Genomic DNA, 25,969 nt, shown 5'->3' with positions numbered 1-25,969 from the left:
ACCATCATTCTATTTATTAAATTTCTGTTTCTACATTACTAACATTATGTCACTTCTCTGCTTTAAGCCACCAATCTTCCAGTCGTTTTTTGCTAGCTTCTACCGCCGGTTTATTCACCTGGCCACTGGTATCTCTAAACCCCACAGCTTCAGGAACAGTGACTGCGCCTGCATCGACTTCCGGATAGATACCATTACATTCGAGTATAATATGGTCAATTGTTTCACTGGAGTTACCACATACAGCACATGAGTCATCCTCATTGTTAAATTTCTTTTTGTAGCTGCGTGTTCTAAGGCACCCTGATTTAGCTTCAAAAAGTAGGGCACTGCCTCTGCGCTATCAGATACCGCAGAGCTCCTCTGCGCCATGGCCAGACTCTCTCGAGTCGTCGTGACTGAGCATGTGCAGGTCGTTCCGAAAGCCTCAGCTGGCGCCACATATGGAGATGGCGTGCACACTTTCCGTGTCGAGACCATATCATGGGGCGTGTACTGGGGGCGCGCTGCAGCAAATCACTGTAGCGGATCTCGGATCGCGTTATGTTGTAACTATAACCTTTCCCCTAAAAGAAGCCCTAAAGAAACAAACGCATTCATGTCCCATATCACGCTGAGATCTCCAACTCCTCTCCCTCTCCCTATAGCCTGCCCATTTTCGCTACACAATTTGAAAGCCCAGCAGTATAGAAAGAATTGAGGGAGAAGATAAGCTTAGTATAGTAAAATTTCCCGGAGATTTATCAAGAATCGCTATCTTCTGGAATTTTATTCCTGGCATTTGTAGAGAAGGCGAAATTCTACAGATGAAGCATCACGGGGCAGAGTAGTGGACAAGACGTAAGGACTGTTGTATATATGTTACCTTCCTTTCTTAGACTTCATAGGAAGCTGGGAAGCGAGGCAATTTTTTTCGTTTTCTTCACAACTTTACTCACCCAAAAGCGCTTCTGCGCGTAAGACGCGAAGATGGGTGCAATGAGCGTGACCACCGCCCAGGCGGCGCAGTAGACTGACGGCGCCACGCCCGCCCGTTGCGCGAGCATCCAGAAAAGCAGGGGCAGTGTTATGGCACCGCATATCGTCAGCGGCAACGAGTAGACAGTGTTGCATAGCTGCAGGCAGTCCACACCCAGTAGCGACGCTACGTAGCCTGTGGACTGCGAAGTGGCGGCCGACAAGAGCGTCGCCTGCCGAGAAGGTCGGGACATTATGGCACAACGCGCTACAATCCGCATTTCACTTTCAGCGCGTGTTACAATGCATTATGAATGTACAGGGTCGTCCACTTTTAGCTATAACGCAACCACTCCCTTCAAAACGCCCTTGCGCCCTTCCCCTCCATGAAATAAATCTAAGTGGCAGGTCATGCGAAGCATCACCTCCAGGTTCCACTGTGCTTGTATCGCTTTACTTCAATATCAACCTGAGTCGAACGTAATATTGCTTTTAAAGCACTGACCGCGTTATAGCTAGAAGTAGGCGACCCCGTACCTTGAGCTTCGTTCCATGGGTGCCCGTGTCCCGTTCTCAAATTGACACGCAACAGAACAATTGCTATACTCTTCGCACTAAGTGTACACCCTTGCCCAGAGTTTATGAGTCCAGGAATTTAGTCCGTATTCATACTCCGTCTAAAATTCGATTTGCAGCACTGTGAAAGACAAAGGCGTGCTGACCCAGCCAGTATCATGCCCACTATAAAAGGCAGTTGTGCTCCTATGCACCTTTTGTCCCCTGAATTGCCGGGGGCGATACCAGGAGCACAATTGTCTATTGTACTAGTCCGCAGAAGCGAGAGGTACCAGGATTGAGCCAGGTTGCCATTCTTTTCACAGCGCAGCAAGCAGCTTCTGAAACAGAGTGTAGCCGCAGATCATCCCGCTAATCTTTTACGGCAAATGTTATCAATAAACATGAACCGTTAAATATAAGTAACGGAGTCCTCTCAAGTGTGAGCTACACAATGCAGAATGAGATAGGCTTCTTCAAATCTTATCGGTCCACCTAACGACTGCTGGAGAAAGAGAATAATGCCAATGAATTGTAATTACTATGCGTTACCTTTCGAAACACCATGCCCTGGAGGAGTGCCCGAGATCGGCATCCGATAATAGCCAGGAGATCCATGTGATACGAGGAGATAAGCCACTCGGCGCCGCAGGTGGCCGCGAAAAGCAGAGACGCCGTCATCAGCTCGGTTCTGCTACCACTGTTGATCAGCAGCCTCGTAAAGGCAAAGAGAAACGCCGAAAGGGAACGTTACGCTTCTTATCTAACCAAATGCCCTAAGCAACATATGCAATACTGCATACTTTGCCAAATTATAGTAATCACTAAACTCAGTGCATGAAATCCTATTTGCTTAGGCATGCAGTATTTGCTGGCGCTTTGAACCGCCTGACTTTTCAAAACAGTGTTCCCGAGAACTTATGTACTGATATATAATGGCACAATAAGAGCAGCCGTGTTCGTTGTTCTGTTTTAGGTTTCACTCAGTGATTTCTTAGAGCTACAATTTCATACAAGCCTGGAGATGATAACCGGAAGTTTATATACCACCGCGCAAGCGCAAAACACAAGATCTCACGCTGCCCAATGTTATGAGTGCCTCACTTCCTCAGTTTCCCCAAAACAGCCTCGATTCTTAAACCTTAGAAATGCAGTTCGTGCTGTAAAGGAGTCGAACGATAGTTTTCCCCCAAATGCAGAAATGTATAGAACCGTCCTCACTTCCTCTTTATCCTACACCAAGCACTTCTAATGTTCTTGATAAACTTACCATATCTGGACTAGGTTTCTACTCAGAGGTAGTTCCCGTGAATATAACGAATAACACCCAATTTCGGGGCTCCCCCCTTAAATCGTTTATAGTGAATCCCTTACGACCAACCTGCTAGGCGACTCACTCGAGGGCGGGAATCCTGGCGAAGATGCAAGCGAAGTAGGCCGCAGTGCACACCGCCACACGCATCACGTCAATCCACAGCACGCGGTAGACATGGCCAAGAAAGGACCGTTGTGACGTCAGAGTCTTGTCACTTTGAGGAGACGAATGAACAGAGCACTACAATCATCCAAATGTGGCAATCGGTGGCGATAGTCCACTTTATAGAATGGCTAAGCAGTAAGGAGTCACTTGGATAAAAAAAATTAAAAACTGAAAAAAAGCAGATCTGTCTGGTGTCAACCTAAAGTCCATTGCTGCCCGAAACCTCTAATTTAACCTTTATCTGACTGGTTCTTAGATCAATCTGGCCACCTTCTAAGAGATGCCTATAGTTTAACAAGTGAAAGCTTTGAGCACTCTCTTGATCAAATGGGCTTCACCACGTTCGCGGTGACGTCGTGGCGTACGGTCACGAGACCAACGATAACCACGCGATCTGCGTTGGCTGCATGACTCGGTCAAATACATTCAGACGTGAAGTGGGCAATGATTATTATTTTAAAATAAATCAGAATAGACTTATCTGTCGAGCGATCAATCTGCGGTCATGTGATCTGCGAATAGTGACGGGATCTGTTACAATAACGACACCACGCTCATGCCAGGAATACGTTACCTCTGCGCTTACAAAATGCATAGTCATATGGGACAGCAATAAAAAGATGCGTTCATACATACAATAGTTTAGCTTTAAGATATGAATTCAGAGTCCAGGTGCTAAAAAAGCAAGCACATCGCCTCAGTTACAGTCCAGAAAAATATCTGAAACTGGCAGTGAGATACGGCAAAGAATTTTATTATTTGCGGCGTAATGACTTAGACTGCTTTGCACTCATCATTTATGTCCACCTTCTTTATCCCATTATTGGGAGCTCCAGTCATATTCATGCAATGCTGCTTACAGGCTTTATTTTAGTTTACATGCAGACATTGACGACATCCTAGATTATGAAGTGTCCAGAAGTAAAATCACTTAACTGGATAACACAGCGCAAAAAAGCCATTGTCATAAACAGAGCAGCAAACTCGTTAACTGTTCGACAGTATTGGGCACATTTATCGAGGAGCTACCGATCACCGCTACCGCCTATTGCTACAGCGCGCCATCAGAGGCGCACGCGGAGATTGGCTCCGGTCACCGGATGCGTCTGCATATGAAGGGAACGTGGCGCCATCTGGCGCCCTCAGAGAGTTCTGCGCATGCGTACTGACGGTGAGTGGCAGGGTAGACCGTAGCGGTAAGTGGCATTGATATTCAAAAACCCTCTATTCAAAGGAACGAGCCAAAGACGAATCGCAAAGTCCCCATGTGCAAGAAGATAGCGCCGATGCATGTGTACAGACTTTTTCCGAGCACGAAATCAAAGCTGTGCTCCCAAATTTATAGCAAGTTTTGTTGGCAGTTTTTGAAGCAGTAACTTTGCATGCAACACTGTCACTCGCTTTCGACTGATAACATTACTATGCGAGTGCTATGCCTCCGTCGCATTGGTCGAAAAGGCTCGACTTCACACGTGTAGCGGCGGAATTGAAGTTTTGCGTTTCGTTGGCCTGTACCGTTACTTTGGTGCCGCTTCTAATGTTCATATTTGAACGAAATCAATAAAATTTTCGGGGGGGGGGGGGGAGGGGGGCTCAGTTGTCAATGAGTTGGCCATACTCAATTTCGGTTATACACCAATTTTAGTCAAATTTGGACAGTCTGATTTCGGATAATTCAGGGGACCAAATTCTGGGGATTGCCCGCCTAAATTTGCAAGTCACAATTAAATTTGCCAGAGTCAAATTAGGTTAGATACCAATTCCGTTCGAATTTCGGGGGTGGCCCTCCTAATTTTGGGGGTCATCATGGGGGTCACCATGCTCAAATTAGGTTGGACACCGATTTTGGTCCAATTCACACGATGTCAAATTCCGGGAGTCAAGGGAGGCCACATTTCCAGAGGGAGGGGGGCACCTAAGTATAAATGCCATCCCTGAATTGGCCATGCTCGAATTATTTCCGACATCAGTTTTGGTCAAATTCTGACGAGGTAAGATTTGGGGGTCCAGAGGGACACATTTTGGGTATGTCCCATCCTATTCCGGAAGCCAGCGCTGAATTGATCATAACTCCAATTAGGATAAACATAATTTTCTCTCAATTCTGACGAAATCAAGTTTTCGGGGTTCATGGTGCCAAATTTTGAGGGGTGGTCTTTAATTTTACTGCCGCCATTTTCTTGGCCGTACTCTAATGAGATTGGATACCATATTTGGTACCATTATATGAATTACCCGTGAAATGGATTATTGAATGTTGGTGCGGACACGATTTGATTACAGGCTCTGTCGATACTCTGCTGACGCGCTCGGCCGACACGCTCTGGTGGCGCTACTCGTGACCCAAGGCTTTCCGATCAGTAGTGGGATAGTAGTGTGTGCATAGGTCGAAACGCTTGGAATCTGAATCGGACAGTTTCCTTAGGCCACGGTCGTATGTTCGTCAGCTTTGTTAAAGAGGGGCTTTGTATATTTATGTGCTGTGGTCCTTTACAGAACGTGGAAACTTTGAGCTGCATGCTAGTCATTATGTGTGAGATTAGTGAGACACTAATTAGAGAGTAGTGATTAAGGAAGCAGCCACAGTGCATGTGAGGAGCCGCTGATTGGATACATTAACAATGTCGCATGGTGACCATAATGATGGAGCTGAAGTGCCCCTTAAGTATGTATAGCTTGGCATACCAGCCATAGAAGACCAACCAGAGAGAGAGAGTAAACATTAATTGGTTAACGGAATTGCGTGGGTGATTTCCTTAGCCCAGGATACCAGTGGCTTGGGCGGCCTCCCGAGCCCTGGTGAGCAGGCTGCTCTGCTTAGAAAGACCCGTGTGGGCCAGCTCTGTCTCGCACTCCGCTTGGCTGAGTGCTCGAGCTTCATATTTCTCTAATTGCTCTTTGCAGTTCCATATCATATGAAGGATGTCCGAGACTACACCACATGCAGTGCATGTGTTATTTTTACATTTTTAGGGCCAGTTTTTGTGGTACATTGCTAGCTTTTGGAATGCCCTAGCCTGATGTTGCCAGAGCATCGTCACGCCGGTATTGCTCAACCAATTATCACAGAGTTATTGGTGTTGCAACATCCGCATCCGCCTCATCTCTGCATTCAATTTATTTACCTTTTATGCACTTCATTGTTTAATAACGAAGCACTAAGAGGCTCAAGGTAGTGGTTCGTTTCCGTGCAACTGCTAATCGTCGTCTCACCTTTTCGTGAGCCGTGACGTTAAAAATTCGACTAACTTCCTGCTGCCGATGCCTCTCCGTAGATGAGGAATCTCCGGCGTCGATTTGGTCCTCCCTTCCTTGAATGTCCTGTGCCATGTGCACACGTAAATAAACGAATTCACGATCGACAGCGAAATTTTACTAAAATCACTATTCTGCAAAAAGCCTATATGGACAAGCGAGACTAGTTCATACGATTAAGTAGAGTACTTTCGAAGGCTACACGTACACTGCGCGAGCTCAAATATGTTTCACACGGTGGCAGCTAGTGACTCTGTTTCTTAGGCTATGAAGTGTCAGAAATGAAGCTGGCAGACATGCTCTGTCAGCCAGACGTGAACTAGGTGTGTTACGGAGTTTGTGTACGGAAGCCTGGTTGTCTTGCTTTTAAAACTTCCTGACTTGGTTTCTGCTTATTTCTCACGAATACCGCGCATATGACTGGACGACCATTTCTCAGGCCACTTTCGCAAGCTACGGGGGAAGCATACGGCCTTCCGTTAAAATTGGGGGTAAACAATTCCACCGCAGCTACGACAAATCCTTAACTCGTTTGGCCGTCCTGATTTATTTGCAGCATAAAATAAAAGTGGCCTGTTCGTTTCTGAATTTATAACGCTGTGCTTCGTCGACTGGCAAAACGGCGCATTGTCATTCCACACATGCCAAAGCGATAGTTCGTCAGACCATTTTTCTCTGCAAGATACCAAGGGAGTACACGTCCTGCTGTTTAAAAAGAGGGAACAAGGCTGTCGCTGGGGAGTCGGAAAATCTAAATTCCTCAATTCTTTGGCTAGCATGCTAGTTGATTCAACGCATGAAAGGGAAGTATCTTGTGAATTCAAATTGACAAAAGCAGCATTTTGAAGTAGAAAGATGTGCTAGTTTCCAGTTCATCGGATAGTATTGTAATACCGCCACGAATGAGCCAATATAAAATGGTATGAAAGTAGATTCGAAGTTTGCGCAGAGGACCAGCTGCTATACTCATGCATAAATAATCAATGCGTACACGGCAATAACCCTGGACGGAAGGTAGAAGCAAAATTGTGATATCGCTGAAAACAATATGCGCGCTCACTGTCGGCACATAACATCAGTCAGTGGAGGTTAAAAACACTTTAAAGGGAGGGCATATGTAATTTTTTTTTCCTATTTGTAATATCCCAATGACGAACAAAAACTAGAAATGGTGAACACCGTGCCCACGAATGTGAATAGGTCATTCACGTTTCGCTTGAAATAAAAAATTAAAAAAGAAAACAATGGAAGCTTCACATCCGTGCTTTCTGCGTTTTGTTCCAATGTCCACATCGCATTATTTTAGCCCAGTATTCTATCAATGCCTATTAAATCTCAGCGCTTCGTAACCTTGCAACCTGCGACTGCAACGTCACAGGTTATGCAAGGCAGAATTAAAGTTCAAGCACTTCTAAGTGCTCCAGTGCTCCAGTATTAGGTGAGTGAGTGAGTGAGTGAGTGAGTGAGTGAGTGAGTGAGTGAGTGAGTGAGTGAGTGAGTGAGTGAGTGAGTGAGTGAGTGAGTGAGTGAGTGAGTGAGTGAGTGAGTGAGTGAGTGAGTGAGTGAGTGAGTGAGTGAGTGAGTGAGTGAGTGAGTGAGTGAGTGAGTGCCCTGGCATAGTTCGAATCAAAGAAAGGGAGGGGCGATTTTTTACCTTTAATAAGGAAGCAAACAATGCGATGCCTAATAAAACGTCTCTTTCCAGTATTATCCCTCTCATAAACTGCACCAACGTAAAAATAAGCGCCCCTTTTTCAAACCCTTTCTTCTCTTCTGAACTTTGTAGTTTGAAAAGCGATTTCAGATAAAGTTGCAACAGTAATATTATTCTCGTAGTCAAGTTGTCAGCTTAAAGTTTTAAAGGGGTTATGGCCAGTTAACACGCAAGAAAGGATTCTGAAAGCGCTCACTTACGGAAAGAGAACGAGGCATGCTATCCGGGAAAAAGGCGACACGTTGTCCTCATCAACGAAGCCGTGGTACACCTAGACGTCAGCACATTCAAGGACAACAAAACAATAAAAAAGACCGTGATGCGTGAACATAATGAGGCACACAGCGTTAAATCCTACCTTGAATTTTTATCAGCAACCAAATCCAAATTGGGTTAAAATATAAAAAAACACACTTAACCACTTCTCACAGTCTGCAGTTATTTACGTTTGTAGCTAGCTATGACCCCATCATTATTTCCACAAACAGATTAAGTTGATTGTGTAATCATACCGCCCGATGGTCAGTATGTCCTCTAATTATTGGTTAGGCCCCATAAAACATTCATTCAATGTTTGACTTATTCACTGGCTAGCAAACTGGCCAACCAGCTCCAGCGAACCGACCAACCTATTAATTGATTGATTGAATGATTGATTGATTGATTGATTGATTGATTGATTGATTGATTGATTGATTGATTGATTGATTGATTGATTGATTGATTGATTGATTGATTGATTGATTGATTGATTGATTGATTGATTTACCGATCGTTTGAAACTTAATTTTCTCAACGGCTAAAACATCGAACCTAGAGAATCCGCACTCGCACCTGCAAGTGGCAAAAAACTTACTCGAAAATGGTTTCGCTTGGTGATGACCAGGTCTCGTATTCCAGAGCCAATGAAATTCCCAGCGGTACAAATCACGATCAGGTACGTCACAGTGATTGTGGTCTTGCTGCAGTAATCATCCACCAGTGTGATTTCCTATTAAACAGGACCACGTATAAGTTAAACTTATAGAGCCAAGCAACGGCTGTTTTATTATCTAGTCTCACTGCAAAATCGCAGCAGGCTGACCTGCTTAGGTACCTATAGTGAAACACAAAAAAAAAAGATGGAAGATGCTAAAGGAGTGGAGTCTGATTCATTACACAGCCCGCAAAAATGGCTACCGTGCAAAATTATTTTTTTACGACATCTGTCCAAAACTCACTGGAATGTAGCCAATTTATTGCAGAAAAAAAAAATAAAACCTATATTTCCTCTAATAAAACGTCTCCGTAATTGCACTGCGTAAATGGTTTTTCCTGTACCATGAATAAACTATGAGTCAGCATAATAGAAGAACGCGCGCCGTCATTGCAGTGGGTCCACCACTGCATTTAAACTATTCTGTGATCTTACCATTTCATCGCAGTGACATGCCTGAGCATCCCACAGACATGTCATGCATGACACTCCCCCTACTGTACAAAAAGGTAAGAACTAAGGCGTAATTTATTAAATAACGCGGCGATGAGAGCGACAGTGGTAAGAAGCAGGAAATTGGGTAGCTCGAGGTTTCCGCTGGTATTCATCAACATTGAAACATGTGCTGTCAAGACGCAATCAAATGCGGGAAGCGCCGTGTATTTTTTTAATGCATTGCTTTTCTGTAGTGTTTAATCGCTTATTAAACATTAAGTTTCACAGGAACCCTTTACGCCGAGGTAGGAATGAGGCTGTGGTGTCCGACATCCGGACGGAGAGAACCAACAGGTGCAGATGGCAGCTCAAGGTAGACTGTTTATTTACAACAGAGAGTGTGAGCGTGTGGGTTCGAGAGAAGAGAGAGAGAAAAGTGCTGATGATGATAGCACTGGCTGTATGGAAAGCGAAACCGAAACTTATGCGGGATACAACAGAGGCCTGCTGCTCACTAAACTGGAACGCGTCAAGGAAAAATTTTGCGATGTGATCACAGGCAATGCTGGCATTTTTTTTTTCCGGACTGTTAGTGTCGTAGGTTAAAACAGATGCTATATTAAGAGAAAACGAAAAAGGCATTTATATAACGTGTGTCTACTCTACTGCTTTGTGCCCTTGCTTCCCTTTCCTTCCAGAGAAAGTGTCTTGGTTGAGCTCCCTCACACTGAATACTTTCGCTTCATAGCCGCAGCCTCCCGGGGAGAGACACATGGACTCCATTAGAAGCGGCCGATTCCCTTTGGGACCGCGGTTCCAATCGACTAATAGCGTTATAGTGCTCGTTCAAAGGTCACCCCGGTAGTATGAAGAATAAAGCACTATTGGTCGACGACTCGATGACGATATGTCACAGGCCCTAGGGGACCTCCAAAGCTGGGGTAAAGTAATCCCGTGATAAAGGAACCTGAAGGTTTAGGAGAGTGTTTACCCCTAGACCACGGAGACACGTGTGGTCGGGACGGCTAAAGGACCTAGACAGTGCGCAGAAACACGGAGCGGCTTTTACTGCGGATAGGCATGAGGGGCATTGTAGTAGAGACCGCGCTACTTATCTGTCCGCGATAGGTTCTTCCATTTTCTCTTCCCTCTTCCTACCCTTTTTTCTCCTATTGTTTTCCCTATACTCGCTCTCTAACTTTTCTCCGCTGTTTACTTCGACTGGCGACGTTAGACGCACCTCCTCTAGGCGACAACTTATGCCCTAGCGTGCGGGTCGCTCCGGTGCACTATAATAGATAATTGTGCTCCTACTGTCGCCCCCAACAATTCGGGGCGCGAGAGGTGCGAGGAGTGCAATGATTTGTGATAGTGCACGTCATCCTGACTGGGAAGTAGTGCCCCTGCCTCTCGCTCTCGCAGTGCTGCAAACAGCTTGTGAGAGGGAGCAAAGTTGATTGTTCGGAACAGGCATGAGGAGGGGGGAAGTTGAAAAGAAGGGGGGGGGGGGGGCAGAGGTGCGCGCGGACAAATGTTCATTTCCTTCTTTGTCCACCGAGTTCGCTTGATGTCATCGGATCAATAACCAGTTTTCAGTGACGAGTGACCACCACCTAACACGCGGTCCGCGGACGTGGCAGAAAAGTCATACAACAGTGTGATGTACTTTTCATTAAAGGACGAAATTGTTTACTCATACCTGGCTTTTCTCGAGAAATATGTAGTCCATGACGGCGTCCAGCACAGTAGCCGTAGTCAGAAATCCCAGCAATGTGCAGACAAATCCTGAAGTGGGTAGGCAACGCTTCCACCTCTTCCAAACAATAACCAACAGTCCCATCTGCAATGACGGTGTTCCAATATGATCTTAGACCTTAGGACAGGCCTTAACTTCTGACACTGAATAGTCTATAAGGATCCTTAGTCACGTTAAAAAAAGAACACAAGATCTGTCGCCATGTCATGTGCCGAAATTCTGGTAGCACGAGCTGCTGCCAATGTCGCCTTTGTTAACCTTACCAACGTGTCAATAAGGCTGAAGTTACAGCTAGTTGATACTTGTTGTTGCTGTTGCGACTGTAGGAAGAAAGAAAAGAAAATACACGAGCCTGCTACTGGCTCTGCAGCCGAGCCACTTCGACTGCCTCGTGAGGACAGAAAGGAAAATAGAAAAGAAAGATACTTGAGAAATTGACACATGACTGCGCGCAGAGACAGGCACTAGAAGCGTTACGAGAGAAGCACAGAAAGAAAAAGACTCAAAAAGGGCGAGTTCACTGTGGCGGTCATCTACCTACGCTTCACAGAACATTAGTTCGAAAATTCTTGGAATCTCTTTTTTGTTGTTTTTCTTCTATGCCTACATTTCTACGGATTTCAATTTCATCGTGGATCAAGTTCATGTTTTTACCTTCTCTCTATGGTAACTCTTACCGAACGTTCTTTTCATTGCTACCAAAGCACATTGCAACTAAAACACATAACCTCGTATCGGGGTTTCCCAGATATGTCAAGCCCCTCTATTTCTCTGTATTCTACAGCGCAGGCTAAACAGGCACTTCATTTTATGTAAACAAAGTATGCGCCACGTAATATGGTGAGAAAGACCTTCCACAGTGCAACCTGGGCAATGATTACTTCATCCAGGAAGACCTGAGCAAAAAATTCGCTGCGAAGTTGGTTTAACCTAGACTGGTCCGTGGGGTGGTCTTGTCAGGGAGAGTATCCAGAAAGCGCTGCGAGGTAATGTATTCCTCTGACGTAACTCAACATTTCTCACCTTGAAGCCTCAACAAATTATGAAGACATTTTTGTTAACTTTTCATATATACCTGAAGGTCGCAATTTCTTTATGCTTTTATTTCTTAGCACCAAAGTTGTTCCACTTCAATATCTGCATTATTCAATGCCACCATTTCTTTTCAATATTTTTGATCATGTGGTTTCCTCTGCGGCCACCTGTTAACACCTACATACAGCAGCGCTTTAGTTTTCTCCATGAAAGCGCCTTAACTGTGTGTGTGTGTGTGTGTGTGTGTGTGTGTGTGTGTGTGTGTGTGTGTGTGTGTGTGTGTGTGTGTGTGTGTGTGTGTGTGTGTGTGTGTGTGTGTGTGTGTGTGTGTGTGTGTGTGTGTGTGTGTGTGTGTGTGTGTGTGTGTGTGTGTGTGTGTGTGCGTGCGTGCGTGCGTGCGTGCGTGCGTGCGTGCGTGCGTGCGTGCGTGCGTGCGTGCGTGCGTGCGTGCGTGCGTGCGTGCGTGCGTGCGTGCGTGCGTGCGTGTGTGTGTGTGTGTGTGTGTGTGTGTGTGTGTGTGTGTGTGTGTGTGTGTGTGTGTGTGTGTGTGTGTGTGTGTGTGTGTGTGTGTGTGTGTGTGTGTGTGTGTGTGTGTGTGTGTGTGTGTGTGTGTGTGTGTGTGTGTGTGTGTGTGTGTGTGTGTGTGTGTGTGTGTGTGTGTGTGTGTGTGTGCGGGCATGCGTGCGTGCGTACGTCTCCGCGGCGCTCTTGGAGTGAAGGGCGGCCGTTCATTGTACGGTTATCAGTCTCATCAAAAAAAGTTCGTGCCGATGTTCGCGCTCAGGGAGGCACTACTAACTTACTAACTTTGCAGCAGCTGCTCAGGACGGTTCATTCACAGCCAATAACGCCGAGCGCAGTTCAGCCCCAGCAATGCTGGCAGCGTGCCACAAAAAATGAGCCATTGTCAGCAAAACCTTTCGGCATGTGGCTTTTTGCAAAAAAATTATTACGGCCCCACCTTTCCACCCAGCTGACTCTATCTCTATGAGCCTTCAGACTTTCATGTCAATGCCTTATCTGACTGTGCTGAAATTAAATTTCTTTTTCACTAACCGTGGGTTTCGTTAGAGAAGGCTTCATGCAGTTATGCGCCACAAAATTTCGCCAAACCTCAAGCCAAACCGAACTCGTTTTTCTTTTTTTTTTCTGCTAGCCCGCCTGCAGTAAACATTTCCTAGCGAGAGTACACTCACGATCTGGATTACTACAGAAGACGAATATACCTAAACAGTGTGCAAGAGCGAGAAAAGAACGTACACAAGGCGCTGAGTTGATAGACAACATGGCGATAATCGAACTGCTCACGAGAATACGGCTACAAGGGCAAACAATAGTTGCGGTCTAGCTCTGGTTAACCCTAGTTGAATTGCGAAAGCAACGGCACAAGCTTCTTTTGCATGCTACATTATTTCCCTATCACGCCTTATCAGTGTAAGGGGCTCCATTATTGGGGGCACTTAACCTTATCCTTTAAGGGTATAACGCGATAGCGTAAGTTACCAGCCCGCATATAAAGTCACGCTTCTACCAAGCCGAATGGACGTGTCTGCGTGTCGTAGGAGTAACGAGAATGCAAACGGTTCTGGCAGGCTGATTCTAATATCACCCTCCCATATGAAAGGAGTAACCCGAGTTGGCAGCTCCTGGCCGTAGCATAGGGGTAACGTGAATTCAGGTGTCATGGCAGGTTGATTTTATTTTTATGAGACCGTAGCTACGCCTCTTTACGACGTAGCTACGCCTCTTCACGTCGTAGCTGCGGCCACCCGAGGTCTCGTTTTGGCTATCGTAGCATTGCTTTCGCAATAAAAACAAAACGCTGGGTTTACAGGCCAAACAACTGTTAATAGAATCCTTTATTAATGACACAAGACAGGCGCGCAAGCGTGGCCCTGGGAAAGCGCATATATTACGAACAACACAGAAGCACGCAATTAACAGAAAGGCCGTTGAATCAGAGTCACCAAAATTTGAGGAACGTTTAGCATTGAGTCGAAACAGTGAAAATAGTGCCGTGCGTACTCACGAAAGACAGCGCCATGGCGAAGTCGCATGTCGTTTCTCTCAAAGAAGATAACAGGACTGTGTCTACCAGTAGCCCTCCTCTCAAGGTAAGGAAGCCTCTGGCGATGCCGAGGGCGGCGGGCAGCACCAAGAGGGCCTAATTTTAGTAAACGGATGTAAAAGAGGGTGATTATTTAGAAGGTTTCGCAAAGTAGAACTCCAACGAGAACAGGGGATCTCTTGTTTGCCATTACCTGCTGCGCCATTTCGCCATGGCAGACCTCACTATAGATGAAATTTCAGAATACATCACTGCAGTTCGACAGAGTGCACGTCTCACCTGTCCGATAAAACAACTGTCTGCCTCCGTACGGCACATCAGATATCATTGGATATGTTCTTATACGTCCCTGTCAGCTCGTCTGAAATCTCTGCACCCCGTCAGCATAACGACTTCGCAAAACAAAAAAAGCTTACAGTGAAACATTGATGTGTGTGGTATTATCTTCACACTGAATTAAACCGAAAACAGCAAACAGTGCGTCTTCAAGAAGCTGATGAGAGCCATGCCAAGTTACGGAAAAACAAGCTTTTCTAGCGCCCTCTTTTTTGCTTGGCTAGATAAACCTGTCAACCTATTTATTTATTTATTTATTTATTTATTTATTTATTTATTTATTTATTTATTTATTTATTTATTTATTTATTTATTTATTTATTTATTTATTTATTTATTTATTTATTTATTAGCCAATTTACCAGTCTCATTTTACGAGTCTCGTGTCACGGCGGTGATGCGCTGTCACTTTCAAAGTTGTGGAAAAAACCACAAAAGGTGGAAAAAAACAGTGGTTCTCAGAGTGAATTTCTTTGTCAAAGACAGCGAGAGGGGGATAAACACTAATTATTTCTTGATATATTTCATCATTGCAAATTGCATTGAAGACACACTTGACAAGTGGGCGAAGCCACGCATTAGCGACGATGGGTGCCTGTACACACGTAATATTCCCATGTTTATTTCAGCTACTTGACTTCGCGTTATTAAATAATACTTTCACCTTCGGTTATCCCTTCTAGCTCCTTGCGATACGCTGTTGGTGCGGGAACAAGCATCTTTGCTTACTAAGCCTCATCTTGCCCTCAAAGATCTTATCCGAAGATGAATTTCTTAACAAATATTTCAGGCTTCAAACCTGCTTTGGGGTTCGCGGATGAACCATCCAACTCCTCCCATTTTTATTGCCAATATCCCCTTGCTCGGCGCCATACACCAAACAAAATTCTCCCTTTAGAGAACACTTGTCTCGAGCAACAGCTGTTCGAGATGGAAGGGGGTCATTGTGTCGTAGGACTTACAAAGTGGGTGATGTCGAGTAGGGTCCAGCAGGGACCTTGGCGAAACCTGGGGTAGTTGTTCTGCGCGGTTTGTTGCACGCCGCACAGCAGCAGCACGGCTAATGTGGCACACTTGAGTAGCTGCGAGGCCACGTGGGCCGCGTGCAGACTGACTGCTGCCTGGAAAAGAAAGGGACAGGAGCCCCCACTAAGCTGCACGTTGAACACAATTTAAATGCCACAGACTTAAAAGTCTCGTTTTACTCAAAACACAGCGTCAGCCTTATAGACGTCGGTATTGTGAGTGAGAAATCACGGCATGCCCATGGCAGGTAGTACATGGCAGGCAGCATGGCCATGCACTGACGTGGCCGTCAGGTTGTTTGACATCGTGAGACAACCTGGCATGGCCATGTTGTCAGGCGCCGCGAACGCGGGCTTCTCCTTTGGGATTGGATCGTGAAACCGGAATCCAGTACTCGAGGCTGGACTCGATGCTCTTAGACCACGAAGGCATGTTCATGCGGCTGGGTTAAATATTTATAGGTATCTGTGCTAGGTGACCTTTTAACAATTGGGTAGCTTACGGTTGTGTGTGGTGGTAGCGGCAGTAGTAGTAGTAGTAATAGTAGTAGTAGTAGTAGTAGTAATAGTAGTAGTAGTAGTAAAAACAGTCTCAGTAGTAATATTAGTCGCCGTCGTAGTAGTAAAGTAGTAGTAGTAGTAGTAGTAGTAGTAGTAGTAGCAGTAGTAGTAGTAAAAACAGTCCCAGTAGTAATATTAGTCGCCGTAGTAGTAGTAAAGTAGTAGTAGTAGTAGTAGTAGTAGTAGTAACAGTCGCAGTAGTAAAGTAGTGATGGTAGAAGAAGTAGTAGCAGTAGTAGTTCCACTAGTGGCAGTAGTAGCAGTAGTAAAAATAGTTCCAGTAGTAATATTGGTAGCAGTAGTAGTAGTATACCAGCAATAGCAGCAGTAGTAGTAGTAAACCAGCAGTAGTTCAATAGTATCACTAGCAGTAGTAGCAGCAGTAGTGCAAGTAGTAGTAGTAGTAGTATTAGTAGTAGTAACAGTTGCAGTAGTAATATTAGTAGTGATGGTAGAAGAACTAGTAGCAGTAGCAGTAAAATTAGTAGTAGTAGTAGTAACTGTCGCAGTAACAATATTAGTAGTGATGGTAGCAGTTGTTGTAGTATACCAGCAATAGTAGTATCATTAGCAGTAGTAGTAGTAGTAGTAGTAACAGTCGCAGTAGTAATATTAGTAGTGATGGTAGCAGTCATAGTAGTATACCAGCAGTAGTAGTAGTAGTAGTAGAGGAACTAGTAGCAGTAGTTGTATACCAGCAGCAGTAGTACATGTAGCAATAGTAGCAGTAGTAGTACCCGTAGCAATAGTAGTAGCAGTATTAGCAACAGTCGTAGGAGTAATATTAGAAATGATAGTAGCGGCAGTAGTAGTACAAGTAGCAATAGTAGCAGTAGTAGCACCAGTAGCAATAGTAGTAGCAGTATTAGCAACAGTCGCAGTAGTAATATTAGAAGTGATGGTAGCAGTAGTTTTACAGCAGCAGTCGTAGCAGTAGTAGTACCAATAGCAGTAGTAGCAGTATGAAGTAGTAGTAGTAGTAGTAGTAGTAGTAGTAGTAGTAGTAGTAGTAGTAGTAGTAGTAGTAGTAGTAGTAGTAGTAGTAGTACTAATCAGAGCTGATTATTTGATCTTTCAGTAGCTTTTTTATTTATTCTTAGAGGGACCAAACTTGACAACTAAATATGATTATCGAGAACTACTGGGGTCTAGTAATTTAAAGTTATTTTTACTTATATAGTTCCTATTTTAGGATCTGGGCTTTTTTGCGCAGCCCCACTTCGACACGCCAGACCAAGCTGATATTTCGTTGCTAAGGGGCCATAAATGCTCTCGCATTAATAATCAGGTATGTTGTCCCCACTGGATTCCCGCTTGCCACTTTGCTATTTCTTCTCTACAGTATCAACCACGCCCATCATATTAGCCCAAACTGTCCATTGTCGCCTTTCTTCTTTAGTTCACTACCGCAGGCCTAATTTTTCATTTCTCTGAATCGGCTCTGTCACCCTATTAGGGACCACCTGTTATTTCTTCACCGATCCGTTTCACTGTCTAGATTTCTGCTAAGATACCATAGATTTACTCTGGCATGCTTTGTAATAAATTCTACTCTCCTTAGGTCTCTTGGGGTCAGTACCGTGAGTTTTCAATTCGCATTATATTTTAAACTCTTCAGCTTAATTTCGAACTGCGTCTTTATGCTTCAATGTGGTTTAAAAGGTGGCGCTACCCTAGCCCCAAATAAATTTCCGATACCTGTTTATAGAGGACCGGGGCAAAAATCAACTGTTTTTCTGCCTCGGTCCAGTTATATTTGTCCTCGCCACAAACCCAACCGGATAATAGTGTTACAAGGCTCGTTCTTTTCATCACCAGAGTCATGCTGAGCCAGCTGCTGGCGGGTGCTTTGAACCAGCCCGAGGCCATCGCCGGTCGCCGGTGTGAAACTGTTACGCACTGTGTGACGTATTCGCGCGTTGGTTACAAAGGCTTTTCATAATCGCATGGAGTTCATACAACGGCATGAGACAGTGTGATACTCTGTAAAGCATTCATCACTGGCTTTGAAGTTATCCTGCCTTGAAGCGGTTGTGGTTACATACGCTCCCTGTGTGGTTTTATAAAAATTGACAACAGTTCACTTATGTCTCCTAACGTGCGGAAATGCGATAGCATTGGGAGTTCTGTCCCAAGCTTTGTTGTGAGCTCGTTGTGGGTTTCGTTGCTTATGCGACGTCTACAACTGTACTTTTAAGCGCCAGATTATACTGCTCGCTCGGTAGAAACGAGTGTCAGAAATAACCCGAGGCTGGGTAAAAACGCACCTGGCAATTCGGGGTTCTAGTGATTGATAATTGATAGGAGTGTGAGAGGAGATTACGAGTCCATGAAGACATTATTTTGGTAAGTTTTCTTTACACACGTTTCCATGGGCCATGCTCCCTACTTTTACGGCATCGTTTCGTGGCATTTTAAATATACTCCGTCTCTCTAATGAAAGTTCATATAACTTCGCAGTGTGTTCTCCGAGGTTCATAGTTATTTGCACTGAATGATGATATCATAGGCGCACTGTGAGCTCAGAAAACTGCTTTGACATGACATCGTTTCTCTCGGAAAAACGGTTTGCTTCTTCGGATTTAAATTTTGCACGGGGTTGTGTCTTTAATTTTTGCTTTCTACTACGTTTGCAGGGGGTAGTGTCCCAATTCGGTCAAAGTTATTCATTATATCCTCATCCTCTGCAACAACGATGAACCAAAGCAGCACCTTTGGAGCATGGGTTCCATCTCTCGCCTGTCGAAAAAAGAAGCAGGAGTCCCTGCGCTGGAAAATTCAGTTTTTAGTTGGCTGCGAGATGGCACTACACAGGCCACTGCGCTTGCTGCGTTAGTTTCCGGACTCCTGCGTACGTATGAGCTTCCGCCCGACTAAAAGTCTAATCTGTGGCATGTACGCGACCATGACGCAGAGTTCCGCAAAGTATGTGGACTGTGCGTACGTAGCGCTCACTACGCAGTACTAAAACTCTCTAATGCTTTCTTTCTTCCGGAAAGTGAAAAGGAGGAAGTGGCGCCGACACTGGATTTTGTACACAACATCGCGCCTAACTCTTGCGTTAAATGATGCATGGATGAAGCCTTTGTCGCTAGGCGAGTGATTGCGTTCGGTCACTGTTTGGGAACTAGGAAGGATGGGAGCGTTGGTGAAGAAGTAATTCCTCCTCTGCGCACATCTGTCAGAGCTGCGTTTAGCGTTTACTGTCTCTGCTATTCAAATGGTAACAACTGCCGAATGTTTACTCTTTGCTGCGCGACGCGCTAGACCCCGCGAACGCTGTAGCAGTGCAGCTGCCTCTCAAGGCCTTCAAAAATGTGTAGCAACCATGGCAACCACAGCGGCTGCAGCTGGCTCATGGTGTCGCACCTCGCACTGATCACAGGAGCGGATCCTCGTGGTTTATCGCACTCAATGCGCCAGACTGGCCTTTTACAAATTCTTTCCCGAGAAAAATGCTCGCAGATTTTTCAACCCTTCTCCACGCGAGACGACAAAGATTGCCACCCCTCCCCCTTCCCGTTTGACGTGCCACCTGAAAGCACCCACGTGGACACATCGCTTATGGTATGTGACCCAGTTGTCACCTTGGCTCGCGTGATACAGGGGCTGTAAAGGTACCGTAAATCTCTTACATTCCTGAATAATTGTACCGTTGACGACGACACCTGGCCTTCATAGACGCACTGCTGATACATCTGTATAGAGGCACTTCCTGTATGCAGCTTCTTGTAGCAGGAAGTTATAACCTCCCCTCCGCCCCACCCTACTCCTCTCTTCACTTCTTTACCTTTTTTCTGTGTTATGAGGTATAGGATGAGGTTTACTCTGGCCAGCCTTTACCTTCTGCTCCTATCAAACCCTTCTTATTTATTACATTTCGATTCTACTTGCAACCGATTCATCCCTCAGTGCGAAGTAAACGGTTTATCGCAACAAAGGTGAGATCAAAGGAAACCAAGCGAGGGTGGGTTGATGGGGAGCCGCAGTTCGCTAGCCAATGTTTCGACAAGTGGACTTGTCTCCCAGTTGTGACAGACCAGACATTTAAACCTGGTGTGAAAATTTTGAGGGGATGAAGTTTTACAAAGTTCACCACAAACTTGTTCTTCAACACCGATGCAATTTTTCCCATAATCTTCCCATTATATTTTATTATGTATTTGCAGCCACAGTTGTGTCTGATTCAGCACACACCTAGTTATGCGCATGTGTTGAATCATATAGTTTCCTAGTGCTTCTTTTATTTGTACCGATCCATAGGGCGCGATTTCTGCGAGTTGATATTTGTTCGTGATGTTATGGAGAGCGGGAAAAAAAAAGCACGACACAAACGTAGAGAACACAGCTTGCGCTGTGTGCCCTCTGCGCGTGCATCCTGTTTTTCCCGTGGTGTAACGAAATGAACTTGACATTTTTTTTTTTTTTTGCTTATAATATCCTGAGCCACTGACTGTGCTGCATCGTGCAGTCTGGTATACTTTTTATCTGTATTTAGCCACAGTCACCGTACATTCGTTACTCGCACCCCTTTAGGATCCGTGAAGGGTTTGAAAGTTTCCTTAAATAAATAATAAATATATATGTTATAGGAGGAGTATCAACATGAATTGTTGTTTAAGCTACTTTCTTATTATTTTGTTCTTAGCGCGGCCACATTTCTCAATAACGATTCGACGATTGATTTAGAAGCAGCTTTGAAACTTTTCGTTGCTCAGTGGTAATAATATTCTACGTATTAGCAAGTTCTGCTCACATTCCTTCACAGTGCACTTTGTAACTACCGGAGTTTCTGAAAAAAAAAAAAAAAAACAGTTTTTTAATCAAGTTCTTTTTTTATTATTGTGAAGATGCGATCTGGTCTTGCTTACAGACATGTGCAAAAGCCCCAAGCACTTTTACGATGCTTGCGCCGCGTCCGGTATTCGAACCCGAGCCATCGTGCACAGCAGCCGAACGCAATCGTTTCTAAAGAGTATTGCTTCTGGATAAAATATTGTGAAGACAGCGGTAAAAGCAAAACAAAAAAACAATGTTTATGTTTCAGCATTAAACGTCATCTGCCATAGTTTTTTGTTCAAGCCTTTGTTCAAAGAGTGGTCTTTATATTCAACGTGAGCCTTATTTCGTGTTATAAACCTCGGACATAAAATATCATTTCAAGGAGTCAATCATTAAAAGCACGAAATACCATTATTACTGAATGATTTACGGATGGACAGTCCACTTCCGCTAGGGTCCCGAGAATTTCGGCACAATTCATGACGAACGTAATATAAATTTCATCTCACGAGACGACAATAATCCAGCCGCGAGAGCCATAACCGGTGTTGTTTTAGGTTGTTGTGCACAAAACTGAGGATTCAAAGGTGCCCGCATTTCGATGCGAGTGAATTACGAACAAGTACAGTCTTTGTCAAAAATATGCGGCCCAAGGGTTTCGCTTCTAAGCCCTGTAGCGCGGCGCCTGGTAGCAATTCTGGAATATGAATGTAAGCAAGAGCAGAATGAGAACGAGCTTTGTCATCTATAAGATTTTGAACGCCAGTGTTGCGATACGACCCACGTTACAGGGCTTAAAAGGAAAACCTCTGGGCTGTATACTTTTTGACAAAGACTTTACGTATACTGAAACTTGAGCGCATGTAAAAGAGGCTCAGGTGGGCGGATTTTAACTGGAGCAGCTCACCACTACGGCGCATCATAGCTTATAGCGTTGGTTCGGGGCAAGTTTTCAGGTGATCCCAATTTATTTTCCGGATCCGACACCACGAACAGGAGTGACCCGATTTCTTTCTCCAACACAACCGAAATCTCCACCTCCAAGTGCAGGGTAGACACGTACTGCTCAATGAACCAGTATTTCCATTTTTTTCTCCCTTTCTCTCTCCTTTACAACTCAGCGTTCAACAGCATATCGTGAACGCCAAGCACACGCTCCATGCCGGTTTTAATCTCCAACGGGGCCCTAAATCGCGAAACAGCACCATGTTCCCTCTTAAAATCGACCATCGGGTTTCCGTATAACGTCGCTGCAATCATCACCACCTACATAAATTTTAGCTTTTTATCACTCATGTAAACCGATTACACCTTTCCGCAAGCCCCTGCTTATTTAGTCACTGAACTCTTATGTAATGCCACCGAAATAGTTAGTCTTTAAGGCAACTAACTGAATGTTGTGGTGTAAAATACTCTCCACCAACAACTATCAACTTATCTGCATATATAGGTATCGCGATGCGGCGCTCTTCGAAGTGTATACGCAAGTATACAAAGATAAGTGCAAAAAAGTAATCCAGTATCCCTCACCGCATGTTGATATCCTTCCATCGCGGCGCTTCAGTGAATGCGGGACATGACTAAGCGACAGCGGACGCGGGTCCCGCCAGGAGCGATACGACGCACAGTTCACGAGCAGCTAGACAGCCTACGCCGGACGAAGCAGATGGTGTGAATCCCACCTTTATTTTCTTATTTTCTGCATTCACAACGCTAAATGTCCCACTCCATCGCTGTCGGCCCACATGAGGAAATGGAACAGTAACCGCTTGTTTGTCTGACGTCTCATTCATTTCTCTCGCTCTGTTTCGCGAGCTTTATGCCCCACGTTGGTTCGAATTACACAGAACAAAGATTTCTAGTGATGGAATGACTTACTCGTCGTGGATGAAAAAAAAAATGCAAAAAAAACTATTTTGGATAGGTGCATGAGCTTCTACATGCAGAAAATCTGCCCCATCGGAACCAACGAGTATAGGTATTTAAACTGGCATATTGGTGTTCGTTTTTCACTGTCTTTCCTTTCTTTTGCCACGTGCGTGGGCCGTGCTCAACATTGTGCGACTTGCTTTTCCATCTCGGATACTGTTCGCTTTTATTGGGAGTCACGAGGGCGCTGTCAGTGCGCTTCAGCTAACGCTCGCAGCTTGCAGGCTGCAGTTGTATCCAGTGCAGCCTCCCATGAACATGCAACCCCGCACAGCTGGGCGCAGATTTCAGAACTTGTATCAGTTCTGCAGTGTTGGCGTAGGCTAAAAAAATTCAAATGGTTCAAATAATTCAAGAGCCCTTCACTTGAACACCTCTCTCTCTCTCTCTCTCTCTCTCTCTCTCTCTCTCTCTCTCTCTCTCTCTCTCTCTCTCTCTCTCTCTCTCTCTCTCTCTCTCTCTCTCTCTCTCTCTCTCTCTCTCCCCCCATAGTGCGCTTGAGGCGTTCATCGTGAAGTGATAGAGTTACTTGGACAGTTGTTTTCTTGAAAGCTGAATTTGATTATAAAGTGCAAATGTAGAGCACCAGCTGAATGCGCCCGATTGGCCTTCAGCTCAGCCTCAGTATCAAACTTTCGAGTCAAGCCATTGAAACACAAGCTTTATATCTTTTAGTAGGTTACGACAAGTATAACATAGCAACACAAGTGTTACATCGTTGGATAGCGTATGTCGAGTATTACTGAGCTTTACTAATTGCGCGTCGTAATTAATTACATAATTAGTAAGATTATAGCTTGAGGTTTACGCTGCAACATCGTCATATATTGGAGGATAGCTTGTATCGACGACAATTCTTCTGGGCTCTTCGCAGGTCCTAATTAGTTATTTGTGACTAAAATTTGAACTGTATACGCTACGGCATGAAGACATATATGATTGGACAACCTATGTCGGGTTGAATTTCACTGGAGTATAGTGTGGTTAAAATTGAACTTGTGTGGTTAAATGATGTGGTTAAAATTAAACTTTACACTATAGCATAGAGTCACATGTCGTTGGCTAGCTTGTATAGAGTACAACTGTACTCCACTCACTATACACCTCGTTAGTAATTACCGTTTATGCAGAACTTAAAAACAAACAATAATCCACACAAAACCACTCATCTATCTCGATTCAGTCATCGCTAAACCGGTGGCAATATTTTGTATGAGGTAACTAAACTCAGGGTAACTACTAGAGATGCAGTGTGTAAAGGGGCTGAAGGGAGGCACAAGGCGGAGAAGGTCCAACCTCTTAGTTTATAACTCCGAAACCAGAGTGTGCGGGTAAGAAAAGGGCAAGGGAGGGGCTATGATTACATCGATCGTGACTGCAACTCAATTCTGCACGTGCAGACTAAACGCAATCTAACTCTTTAGGCATTACTGATGGGCCTAACTGCTTCCAGAGCAGGCTTCTCCCATATGCTCCCCATTATACATGTCCTGGCTTCCTTATTTCCATATACTTCCTTTTCACATTCGCCTACCTGATTGCCTGCCACCCGCTGCTAGCTTCGTCACACTTGGAATCCCTTAAATTGCTTGAGGGACCTCTTGAGTGTGTCACCTTCCTGCGTGTGTCAACTTCCTGTAGCGTATACTGTCCATGTCCATTTCTATTTTCTTGATATCAAATAGAGTCCAGTGAACCAGTTAATGCTCTTCTAGCTGTTGCATTTTTCCCGGCTAGAGATATAACTTCGATATTTATCGAATTAACATTTCAATCTTCCGTGGCTTTCTCCCAGAGGTCCCCTGTGATTAATTGTCAGACACGTGACCAGCAGTTTGCATCGGCAATCATGCAGTTCTCTGTACAGCCTATAAAGAGTTGAATTCCTCAGAAGCTATAAATTTAAAACACTTAGATAAATAGTCATGCTTCACGTGGTTTCTTGAAGTAGAAAGTGCCGAAACATTTGTTTGAAGGCAGGGAACTGTAGGCGGTACATCCCGTGACTCAGGGGCAAGGCGCTTGCTTTCGGGTGTCCAGTCCCCTTCCCATCTGGCAACGGTAGTCATATATTGAAATCGAACAACATGATATATTACTACGAAAAGCTCACATAATAAATAGCTCAGCTTGCACAGTGATTAGGCAGTTATACAGGTTTCTGACAAAAACAGGAAATACAGCAATAAACGCATACCGCATGGTTACAACAGAGTTCTTAGCACTCTATAGTAAGTCATAAAAGAGTCTGTAGAGAGCTATAGATAAACCGAAAGACAAAGTATAGCCTGCAATTGAAACCAAAACGTAGGGTACATCTATACAAAGTCATTTAGCAGACCATAAAGATTGATAAATCAATGGAAATTAAAGCCCTCAATCGCTATAGAGGAGGCTAAAGGGAAGCATGTATTGAACCATAGGTAGATGTTTAAAAGATGTGAAACAGTCAATCTGAATCCTGGCAGTCGCTGCAATTTGAGGCTGGTGTGAAGAGTGCGTTCCCGCCCGTGTTAGATAGTGAAGAAAACAGTTGTTACAAAGAAGGCACATGTCTTCGTTCAACGACAGCGCCAAGCTTGTTATTTGACCGAAAATTCAATTGAAAAGTAATATAAGTGAAGAAGATATACGGCTGCATTCGTTATGAATTCCAAATATTTTGAATGAGCAATCTTCGAGAAAAAAAAAATGAACTTTAGGTGCATTGCTACCTAGATATCTCTAATAAACGTTCACGAACAGAAATGGATTCGAATTACAGTGATTAGCAGAAATACTGTGGTATTGACGCCTAAGGTCGGACGTACCACCTCGGACTCTATTACATAGACTCTGCGATTGCGGCGCTTCCATAACTAGTAAGGATGCAATGCAGTGGGTTTACTACAGCTCGCATTCCTTACATTAGAGAGTCTTCGAATAGGGGAACTATATAAGTTAGGAGAATTGCGTAATAGCAGAGAGCGAGTGCGCGTGCTCAGAGAAATTGCCGCACCCCTAACCCATTCATCACAGTATTTCGCGCATGCGCATTATCGTCCCACTATTACCCTCTCCCGCTAACAGGCTGGGTTCCCCTATTCTAAAAATCATAACGCTCCA

General features: G+C 44.6%; 1 protein-coding gene across 1 annotated transcript in view; it reads right to left on the bottom strand.

The window, feature by feature from the left end:
• The window catches only part of LOC146179279 (multidrug resistance protein mrp-7-like), a 60,179-nt gene extending 42,157 nt beyond the window's left edge, over nt 1-18,022 (bottom strand). The window contains exons 1-10 of the mRNA XM_084579594.1: nt 17,969-18,022; nt 15,530-15,721; nt 14,193-14,327; nt 11,072-11,212; nt 8,818-8,952; nt 8,162-8,232; nt 6,206-6,313; nt 2,910-3,041; nt 2,065-2,227; nt 939-1,190 (exon numbers count right to left, since the gene is read on the bottom strand). Coding sequence (XP_084435720.1) covers nt 939-1,190; nt 2,065-2,227; nt 2,910-3,041; nt 6,206-6,313; nt 8,162-8,232; nt 8,818-8,952; nt 11,072-11,212; nt 14,193-14,327; nt 15,530-15,721; nt 17,969-18,022 — 1,383 coding nt within the window. The remainder of the gene's footprint in view (nt 1-938; nt 1,191-2,064; nt 2,228-2,909; nt 3,042-6,205; nt 6,314-8,161; nt 8,233-8,817; nt 8,953-11,071; nt 11,213-14,192; nt 14,328-15,529; nt 15,722-17,968) is intronic.
• Nucleotides 18,023-25,969: the final 7,947 nt, after the last annotated feature.

The sequence above is a fragment of the Amblyomma maculatum genome, chromosome 9, assembly GCF_055883805.1.
Source record: "Amblyomma maculatum isolate TAMU_Amacu chromosome 9, ASM5588380v1, whole genome shotgun sequence".
Lineage (NCBI taxonomy): Eukaryota > Metazoa > Arthropoda > Arachnida > Ixodida > Ixodidae > Amblyomma > Amblyomma maculatum.
The sequence above is the reverse complement of the archived record's forward strand: the minus strand, read 5'-3'. Positions and strand labels throughout refer to the sequence as shown.